The sequence below is a fragment of the Podarcis cretensis genome, assembly GCF_951804945.1.
Source record: "Podarcis cretensis genome assembly, chromosome: 15".
Taxonomy (NCBI): domain Eukaryota; kingdom Metazoa; phylum Chordata; class Lepidosauria; order Squamata; family Lacertidae; genus Podarcis; species Podarcis cretensis.
In genome coordinates this window covers 29675817-29687034 of record NC_137185.1, presented here as the reverse complement: position 1 = coordinate 29687034, position 11218 = coordinate 29675817, and the positions used below count along the sequence as shown (strand labels likewise).

General features: G+C 42.4%; 1 protein-coding gene across 1 annotated transcript; it reads left to right on the top strand.

Moving 5' to 3' along the window:
* The first annotated feature begins 893 nt into the window (after window positions 1–893).
* CXCR5 (C-X-C motif chemokine receptor 5) lies at window positions 894–10378 on the top strand. Its single transcript, XM_079956101.1, has 2 exons — window positions 894–978; window positions 8655–10378. The coding sequence occupies exons 1-2, from the start codon at window positions 925–927 to the stop codon at window positions 9885–9887; spliced, it is 1287 nt and encodes a 428-aa protein (XP_079812227.1). The 5' UTR covers window positions 894–924; the 3' UTR covers window positions 9888–10378.
* The last annotated feature ends 840 nt before the right edge of the window (window positions 10379–11218 follow it).

The window sequence follows — 11218 nt, the reverse complement described above, 5'->3', positions numbered from 1 at the left end:
CCTAGATGCTGAATCTAAAAAGTCTTGACATACTTCTACCTGCCTTGCCCCACACTAGAACCCTGGAAGCCTTCATAAGAGAGCTGCTCCAGAGGAACAACCAGGAGGGGAGAGACTTTCTGTTTCTCATCAGACAGTGGCGTTTCCAACTGCCTTGCCCCAACCCAGCCTTTCCCAGACTATGACTTTGAGAACAGCAGCTGCTGGGAAGAAGCAGCTGGGAAGAGAGTTCAGGGATATTTATTAAAAAAAAAAAAAGTTTTATAAGTTGTGTGCCTTTGTTTCTCCATTTGATCCTTTTACAGTACATGGTTTTGTATGTTTTGTGGTATTTTATGCATTGTGATTTGCTGTTATTTTTATTGATTGTAGATTGGCAATTCTTTATTGTGGTTGATACGTGTGAACTGTTTAATTATTCTTTCTTGATGTTTACTTTTACTGTTTACCATTAGATTCTGATGGATTGTTGAATGTTGCTTTGTTTGATACAAATTGTTCATTTTAAGGTTATTGTGACTTTTATATTGCATCAAATTGTTACTATTAACGTTTGAGGTTTTATTATGTTTTTAATGTGTTGGAAGCCACCCAGAGTGGCTGGGGCAACCCAACCAGATGTGCAGGGTAAATAATAATAATAATAATAATAATAAGTAGTAGTAGTAGTAGTAGTAGTAGTATTTATTTCAAGCAAAGGGGACAGAGAAATAGGAAATGGGGGAAGTTTTTAGTTCCACCTCCCCTCCCAAAAAAAACAACAACAACAGGGGACTTTTTCAATGATAATTTAAAAAACGTGATCGTGGAGTGTGTGGGTGGAGATTCTCAATTTGCCTTGCAAAGCAATTTAGGAGCCTTCTTCACCCGTCCCTTCCTCCTACTAGCTGCAGTCTCTGAAGACAAAGCGAGACTCTGCTGAGGATGGTTGACTCCCAAGTAATAGAAATGACAGGCATCTCCATTGATAACTTCATGGTGAGTTGTGGCTAGTTTGGCATAGGCTCAGCTTCCACAGTGGGGCAACAGAAGGGTGAGGGTTGGGATTCGAGACGTGTCATTTGGGATGCTTACAGGTTTAAATTGGAAATATTACAAATGGAAGTTGTGGGCTGAAATCCTTCGGGTTGGGGGGCTTTGTGGATTTGTGGCTCTTTGGGCTCTCAAGAGTATCTCCCCTCTCAAAGAGGTCTGTGCGAGTCTAAAGATGTAGTCTCAGCCCCGGAGAGGGAGTTCCATCCTAAGGCTAGGAAATGTTGCAGATAGGAGTGGGCACATCAAGCTGTTGCAGCCAAAGCAACTTCTGGGGTGCTTCTGAATTGTAACTCTTTTCAGGTGGGTTTCATTCACGTGTACTGTCAAATTAAAGTTGTGCAATTATATTTGATGGGGAGGTTTTCTGCAGCAAAGACTCGGAAGGTGCTTGTGGTCCATTCTTGAGTCTGTAGATCGCTCCTTCCACATATCGCTAAGACGTCAGCATGGCCACACAGAGGCAACTGACACACAGTTGTGTAATTTGGACTAGCTCACTCTGTGCAAGTTGTGGCTGCATGTGTGTAGAATAGCATGTGTGTGCAGGGGGGTTGGTGCTGAGTGAAGTCTAAAGAGGGTGCCATGGCAAAGGGGGTATGAGTCCCAGTATGCAAATGGGTTTCAGAAGAAGACACCTTTGAGAAGCTGAGAGCAGGATCTGGGCGCTTTTCATCAACAGGAGGAAGTTGCCTGCAATGGTGGTTTGGCTGGTACTTCACAGATTGGTGAGATTTCCGCTGCAGGCAGGACACCATAACCACCAAGTCCCATGGGAGAGAGAGCAAGAAAGCTGCTCCCCTCATCCCCCTAGAGAGAAAGATGAATTATCATTTCTCCCTCCCTCTCTCCGGCTGGTGAGCTGACACTTAAAAACGCAGTGCGTGGGTGTGGAGGCACAAAAGTCATTCTTGTCCTGTTTCTCCATTCAGCTCTTGCTGGACTGTACCACACAGCGATGGCCTCCTGTCAATCTTTTCTTTAATGGCTCAAAGCACATTTAACCTAAGTAGCAGACCTCTAAAGGGTCTTGCGTTCAGCCTTCCAAAGAATTGGGGGGAGTTCAGGCTAATTGAACAGAAGACCATGCGTGTGTGTGTGTGTGTGTGTGTGTGTGTGTGTGTGTGTGTAGGCTCCACCTTCTATTCAGCCTCCTTTGCTGCTGAGAGTCTTGGAGAATATGCTTTTAAGCCTGTGTTTATTGTTGTATTGTTATGAGACAAATTGTCAGAGAATATTTCATATTGTTAGGTAATTTGAGAGCAACTGGCGATAGGGATGAGGGGAAATTCGATTCAGTTTGCATTTAAAGGCAAATTTATCAAACTAGCACTTCCTCAAACAATATGAAAACTAAAACGCCACCATCCTTTGATATTCACGCTTATCTGTATTTTGCAACAAAGTTCTGCAACTAAACAGTGCTTACAAAAATGCATATATGGTATTAGAGGAAAGTGTGCATGAATATAAATAAATTGGTGAAAATGATATACAAAATGCATTACGTTTGGGGTGATTGCTTACAAAAATGTGTACATTAGTCAAAACTTTATACAGAAATGAGTTCATTGAGAGAAATTTGCACTGCAATGCCAATGAATTTTCATGAGGTTTTGTTATTGCAAATTTCTGCAGAAATGTGGAGAGAAAAATTAATATTATAGAAAAATTAGAAAGTGAAAGAACCGAATTTGGTAGACCGCTCAATCTCTACTTGGCAGAGAGGTAGGGTTATAGTCTGAGAACTTTCTAAAAATAATCTATCAGTTAACTGACCTTAACTGACCTTCAGATCCAGAGATGTTCTCTTATTCTTATGCCACAGTCACTGCTAGGCTGAGCCAACATATGCTTGAACTGGGATAACTTATTCCTTCTAAAGGAATAAGTTACAAGGGATAAGTTATCCTAGTTCAGCTGGCTTTATGTCTATGGGAGCTCTGCAATCTGCGCAGCTGCAACCACTTTGGCATATGAGGTTGATGTGGTTTTTGATCAGAGCTTCTAAATGACTCTGAACAAAAATTGCAGTGTTAAACAAAAGAATAGTTTCATTCAGACAAAACTAAAATAATCAGGTGTATGTTTTGGGGTCAGGAGGTGAGCTCACTCCCGTTAACACTTTTGGGGTTGAATTCTGATTGCCTTTTTGTGTTTACGCTCCCTTTACTGTATATGTCAGGAATGCTGTAGTTCACCCTTTCAAGTACTTGAAATGATGTTGTTTTTAAATCACATTTCAGCCTTAAACATGCCACCCCCAATGGTGACATAATCTGATTAAACATTTGTTCAGTACTTTTAAATGTGGAGGGTGAGGATTGCAGACTTTAAAAAACTGTTCAAAGAGGAGAAAGAGATGGCTTTGCTGCTTGGGACAATCAACCAATCAATGCCATGAAAGTTGGACTTCTGCTGAGAATGGGATCTCTGTGTCTGTTCTGTACTTCCATGTGCAAACAAAACTGGACTGTTTAAGTCCAGATCTTGTAGGCTAAAGAATAGCGCACTAGCTGCTCTTGGTCATTCAAGTCTAATGAAGCTATAGATCCATTGTTAGACAGGCGTAATTCCTCTCAGGTCCAGATAGCAAAACAAACAGCAAAGCAGCTTGTCAGCACCAGGGCACCAGAAAGTATCAACCAAGTTGCTTCTCTGCAGCTGAAAACCACAACATCCTTTCTGAGAGAAAGTTTGTTCAAACCGAATGAGAAAACTGAAGAAATGGGTCATTGTGAGCAGCGAGGATGATTGCTATCTTGAGGGAGCAGCTTGGGCCTTATTTAGAAGTATTTGCATCAGATACGGGTCCAACAAAGGCATCAAATGAATCTGCAATCTGGCAGATTGAAAGCTGTGACTGGCATTTCCTGGTTCAAATATGTCTCTTGAGTCTTTAGCAAATATGGGGTGGTGCTCAGCTAAATTTTTACTCAGAGCAGACCCACTGAAATTAATAGACATGTCATATTCATGAATTCCAATAGGTCTACTCAAAGTAAAAATGTAGTTGAATACCACTTACAGCTATTGTAGCACCCTGCTTGTGGTTAACACTTAGCTGGAATGAAATATTCAACGCAGCAATAGAGAAATTAAAATAATAATTTATTTGTCAGACAAATAAATATGAGGCACAGTGGTATATGGTTACCAAGCTCTGGCCTGGCCTCCTGCCATTCTGGCCAGCACTTATATTTCCTTAATCCAGCCCCCTTGCTCCTCCTGTGGCTGCCTCTGTCCAATCAGCCTGGTTAAAATTCCTATTGGCTGTTTGCTAGAACCAATCACAAAAGATACACCCATTTCCTTCTGTCCTTTTATGGGAATCAAAAAGCTATATATTCTTCTATCTATAAATGACAAATAAGTAGTAATATATCTTACATGTGTCTCAACAAGGAATCTTAATTACCAGCTCACCTCTTGCCCTCCTTGCCCTATTGCCTTCCAAAACATGGTTAATCTTGAATTTTTATCTTAAACATATGTCAAGGATTTTGAGTTCACATCAACATTGAGAGATCTCCTTCATTTGAAGGTTTCTAAACAAAAGGCCTGACAACCATATATCAGGAGTGCTCGATGGCGTCTCCTGTCTGACAGGAGGCTGGGCTGGTGGCTGACTTAATTTCAGGATAGTTACAACTCTTACAACTATATGAAATAAGAATCTAGCATTTCTTAAATCCTTTGCATAATTATATTTAAGCTAATATATTTAATACATAAATAACCTTTTAAAAGGAAAAGAAATCTTAAAAGGATCTTAGTTTAAGAAAGAAACAGCTTTAGAAAAGACTTCCCAAAAATGCTCTCTTTCTGCCAGCCAGACCAGTTGCTTTTTTCACTGCTCTTGACCTTTTTAACCTTAGGAAGAAGATATGGCTCATTTTACTATTTATCAACCCTTAATTTGTAGGGTCAGTGTAACCTTGGCTCTCAGCCTGTAATTCCCTTTTTACGACTTTGAGAATTGTTTTCTGCTATAAATCAGGGGGCCCCCTTGTCTAGGAGAAAAACATTTTGCCAAGGTTCTTAGGCAGCTGCTCTTCTGCCTGACATGAACATTTGAAAATCTTTAAGCTCATTTTAAAATACAAGCCCTGATTAAACATATAAGCTTTAATAAAAATGCAGGCTTATGATTAGATGCCTCACTATAGGGACTGAAACTGCTTGGGTTGCCCTGTTGGATGATCTGGTATTGAATGAGGGACAGGGGAGGACAACCCTATCACTCTTTCTTGATCCCTCTCTCTTTTTTAAAGTTTTTTTTTATTAACAACTTCAACATATCAAAATATTAGAACATATCATATTCATTATTTTCCCCCCTTTCCCCCCCACTTCCCCATCAAACCCTCCCTCCCCCCCCAGACTTCCCTCAACTCCTCTCTCTGATTTTTCAACACATATTATTCTCTGCATACTGTGTTGTCTTTTTAAGTAAATTGTAAAAAGTTCCCATTCTTCTTTGAAGTCACAGTTGTCCTTATCTCACAGTTAAATGTTAGTTTAGCCAGCTCTGCATAGTTCATCACTCTTTCTTGATCTCTCAGTGTTTTTCGATACCATTGACCATGGTATCTTCCTAGATTGACCGTGTGGGGTGGGTACCAGAAGCTATGAGGTTCCAAAACAATAATAATAATAATAAATAATAATAATAATAATAATAATAATAATAATAATAATAATAATAATAATAATAATATGTTTATATCCTGCCCTCCCCAGCCGAGGCCGGGCTCAGGGCGGCTAACAACAATAAAATAATACAACATTCTAAAATCATTTCATAAAAAAAATACTTCAAATCAAATTGATGGCAACCATTGGGCTAGAGTTCTGTGAAGATTGCCAAAGGAGGCAATGCAGCAACAAGAGGAAATTATGAACGCATCAAGGATGGAGTGCGGGAAGTCAATTTTGGGGGAAATTGTATTAAATTTTAGAGCTTATATCCAATAAACTAATAGGCCGATAGTTCTGGGGGTTATGTTTGTCACCTTTCCTGAGAATTGGGATGATAATACTCTGCTTCCAGTCCTCAGCGAAAGTGCCAGTAGTTTATATAAGAAAATAATTTTGCTAGGAGGGGAGACCACCACTCAGAATTATTCTTAAAGAACTCTGAAGGGATTATGTCCTCTCCAGTACTTTTGTCAGTCATTAAGGCAGCTATAAGATCACTTCTTGTTCTGAAACTGGGGGCCATTCTGGTAACGTTAGCAGGTCCTAATTAGCAGTTGGTCCATTAGGACTGCTGTCACCTTCACTTTCAAAGATTTTGTCTTTGGCAAACATACCCCCAAGTGTTTAATATTCTGTTGGGAGCCGCCCAGAGTATTTGGGGGTATATTTTGATGAGAAAAAATCCTGGAAACCTCAGCTACAAAATATAACAGAAGTCAGCAGAAGTCAACCTATGCTATACTGAAGTTTTTCTATTCTAAAGGTGGCAGGCTGGTAATCCCAGCCCTAAATGTTTATCTTGGGAAAGTAGTAGCTCAGATGCAGTACGGTATTGAGATTTGGGGAATGAATCATAATACATTGAAAGACCTGGAAGTGTGCCAGAATAAGTTCCTGAAGTATCTGCAGGCAAAACCTCCAGGTACCCCAGCTGTCTTCCTTAGGACAGAGACAGGCATGGTGTCCGTACAGTGGTACCTCGGGTTACATACGCTTCAGGTTACATACACTTCAGGTTACAGACTCTGCTAACCCAGAAATAGTACCTCGGGTTAAGAACTTTGCTTCAGGATGAGAACCAAAATTGTGCTCTGGCGGCGCGGCAGCAGCAGGAGGCCCCATTAGCTAAAGTGGTCTTCAGGTTAAGAACAGTTTCAGGTTAAGAACAGACCTCCAGAATGAATTAAGTACTTAACCCGAGGTACCACTGTAAAAGCTAGGGCAGAGATGGCTACTTTTTCCTACTATAAAAGGGTCCTTGATATGCCAGAGGACCTCTTGCCTAGACTGCCTGGAGAAAAAATGAAAGGAGGGTGTGAGTACAAGAAGTTAGTACAAGACCTGCTAGCCTCAAAAAAACAGACAACAGATATTTTTGTATTCCTTGGAGTTAAAAGACTGCTTAGGGATTGGATTTATAAACAGGATAACAAGGAAGACTTAACTGTAATCCATATCTCAGAATTCTCCCATTGGTACTATTGGCTGAAATCTAACCACACCAGAGCTCAGTACTTGCAGTCAACTTAACTTGCCTCCCCAAGAACTGCATTTACAGCTCTCAGTTTTCAAACAATGCCTACATCAGTTTTAGATGGAAGTTATAGAAGTGTTCCAAGGCATTTAAGACTTTGTATTTGTGGAGTAGGTGAGGTAGAAGATCTCCCCAGTTATATACTCCATTGTCAGCTCTATCAAAACCCCAGAGAGAGATTTTTTTGGAACAGATGCTGGCACTGCTACAGGGACAGAACCTTAAAGTGAAAATATGTTGACTATTAGCTGACTGTGATTTGCTTGTCACGTACAAAACAGCCCTATTTGCTAAAGCCGCTTAAAGTATTCGTGTTAGCTGCAGTATATAAAAGCCAATGCTGTAGGCCGTGCAGGCGATTCATTAATTTGACTTATTGTAAATGGATGTATATCTCTGGATTTCTTTTAACAGGTTTTAATTACTTGCTGGATCTGTTACTGAATTTGTAATGGCTTTTAGTCAAACACAATACATGATTGATTGATTGATTGATTGATTGATTGATTGTATTAAATTTGTTTTAGTTTGTGGTGGGTTTGATAAAATTTGGGAAATCAATAAAAACAATTTGGCAGAAACCAAGCAGCCAAATAATAATAATAATAATAATAATAATAATAATAATTTATTATTTATATCCCGCCCATCTGGCTGGGTTTCGCCAGCCACTCTGGGTGGCTCCCAACAGAATATTAAAAGCATGATAAAACATCAAAAACTTCCTTAAACAGGGTTGCCTTCAGATGTCTTCTAAAAGTCAGATAGTTGCTTATTTCCTTGACAGCTAATGGGAGGGCATTCCACAGGGCGGGCGCCACTACCGAGAAGGCCCTCTGCCTGGTTCCTTGTAACCTCAATTCTCACAGGGAGGGAACCACCAGAAGGCCCTCAGCGCTGGACCTCAGTGTCTAGGCTGGGTGATGGGGGTGGAGGTGCTCCTTAAGGTATACTTGGCTGAGGCCATTTAGGGCTTTAAAGGTCTGTGCCAACACTTTGAATTGTGCTTGGAAATGTACTGGGAGCCAATGTAGTTCTTCCAGGACCGGTGTTATATGGTCTCCAGTCACCAGTCCTGTCAGGATTCAACCTCAATCTGTTAGCCAGCATCCATCCTCCAACCACCTCCAGACCATAGCTGCCAACTTTTCCCTTTTCTTGCGAGGAATCCTATTCAGAATAAGGGAATTTCCCTTAAAAAATGGGAAATGTTGACACCTATGCCTCCAGACACTCACACAGTCTTTCCACGAATGTTTCTCTGTCTTCAAGCATTTTGGCATGGAGGCATCGCTGAATATCAGCGCAGCAGGGGCTGGGGAAATAACATTTCTATCCCTGCCACATCACCTGGTAATGTCTTTGTCTTGCTTTCTCTGTTCCACAGTTAGATGATTACAATACATCAGACTATGCGGAACAACTCTCCAATTACACCGACTACATGTGCCCCACGATGGATGAGAGCACCACCCATCAATTAAGGGCATTCCTGGTCCCTTTCGTCTACATGCTGATCTTCTTGCTGGGGGGTGTCGGAAACCTGATGGTGATCGTGATCCTGTGGTGCTACCGACGCTCCCGCAGCTCCACTGAGCTCTTCCTCTTCCACCTGGCCTTGGCGAACCTTTTGCTTGTGTTCACCTTCCCCTTTGGGGTTGTCCAGAACATAGCCGGTTGGATCTTTGGACCTTTCCTCTGCAAGGTGCTCAGCGCCACCAACAGAATCAACTTCTACAGCAGCAGCCTGCTGCTGGGTTGCATCAGCGTGGAGCGCTACCTGGCCGTGGTGCACGCACTGTGGGCCTTTCAGAAGCAGCGAGCCATCTCTGTCCACCTGACATGCCTGGGAGTTTGGGTCGTCTCCCTGCTGCTGACGTTGCCTGACCTGCTCTTCACAGAAGTCTGGCCGAGCAGGGACAACCAGCCCAGCATCTGCCACTTCAGAGAATACGGCAAACACGGGATCAATGCCTGGCTGGCCACACGCTTCCTGTATCACATCGTGGGCTTCTTCCTGCCTTCGCTGGTCATGTGCTTCTGCTACATAGCCATCGTGAGGGTCCTGTGCCGCTCCCAGCGGCTGAAGCGGCAGAAAGTGGTTCGAGTAGCCATTTTGGTAACCAGCGTCTTCCTGGTCTGCTGGACTCCATACAACGTGGTGATCTTCCTCGACACCCTCAACAAACTGGCTACCGCCAACAACGGGTGTGCGGTTGAGCTGAACACCGCCATTATTCTGAGCGAGATGGTTGCCTTCAGTCACTGCTGCCTCAACCCCATCCTCTATGCTTTTGTGGGCATCCGGTTCCGTCACGACGCTTGCCGACTTCTGAACAGTCTGGGCTGCCTGAGCCAGAGTACCTTGCAGGACATCCTGGGCACCTGCAGGATGGATAGCAGCACCGCAGAGACCAACATATCGCTCGTCAACCGCCACCCTTCCTCCCCATCTTCCACAAATCCCCTAACCACATTCAAAGGCTCTCCTTCTTCCTCCTCTTGTCCCCCAGCCCCAGCTGACCAAAGGGCTCAGGGGAGAGAGTCTGGGGCTCAGCTTAGGCCAAGTCAGAAGCAAGTATCGACAGACCAAAGACTGGACGATCAGAACCTCGCTTAGCAAGCCAGGCACCACCTTCCTGAAATCCTGTGTGTGATGAATGTGCACACTCCTTCCAGCTTCCTTGGAATAGAGTCCCGTGATGTTGGCAAACATGCGATGCTTCCAGATACAGATCCTGCTTTTGCTTCCGAGGTTCATATTCCCTTAGTGCTTCCCCCTGCCCCCCGCCCCCAGGCCTCGGAGAATGTGTAACTGTCAGCTTCAGTGCAAGCCCTGCCACTCCTTTGTGTTGAAATACTCTCCTCTCCTGCCTATTCATCCAGAGCTCTGCTGTGCCCCAGCGTTCACAAGCATCTGCTCAAGTTGTGAGCACAAGGTTAGCCCAGGCATACAAAGGGGAAGCCCCACTATTAATCTACTATGGCCCACATGACTTCCTCTGGGGCCGCAGAGACTCCTATCCTGCTGCTTACCCCGTGCTCAACATTTGGGGAGGGGGGGAATTGGGGGCTCTTAATGAAATCCACAAGCCCCAGACCCTCCCACCAGGCTTTCTTTTTTTCTTTTTTTGGTGAAATGTTTTTTTTTTCTATTGCTAAAACATACGCGATACTATAACAAGAAATTAAATAAATTTGAAATAAAATGGCAGATTATAACAGAAAAAAGCAGCAGAGTATGTACCGTAATCTCACTTTCGAAAAGCACAATTTCAAAGGGGGGGGGGGGTAAGAGAGACCTATGGTTGCCATATTTCAAAAAATGAAAATCCAGACACAAAAGTTATTGAGCTTTTTTTGCCCAAAGTTGTTGATCTTTTTTTAGTTTTGCCCAAATTGCTGAGCTTTTTGTGCAAAATCGCAAAAAAATGACGTTTTTGAGCTATTTTAAAGGTAAATTGGCAAAAAATACGCTGCCATACGTCCAAATTTTCCCAGATATTTTGCCAGTTTCTGCCCGGACACTGCTTCTGGATGTATGGCAACCCTAGGAAACCCCGTACGTACACACACACATACACCATTGCTTATTACCAAATTATTCATTAATACATGGTAAACTCATAACTCATATTTGGGAATAAACCATAATCAATACTGTAAATATCTTTCATTTTACCAAGTTTTTACGCCTCTCTCCCTTCTCGATAGCCTTAAAAGGTTGTGGAGTTAGCAATAGCTGCAAACAAAAGATTCAACAAACACCTTCTGTTCCAACTTTTAAACACCTGCTGGAAACATTTCTGTTCCATGAGGCCTATGCAGGCAATTAAGAATACATCTTTCCATAATAGCTGATTTCTGATTTTAACATTTTAATATCGTTTATATTGTATGGCTCTATGTACAACTGTTGTTAACCACTTTATTTTTATGAATAGCAGTATA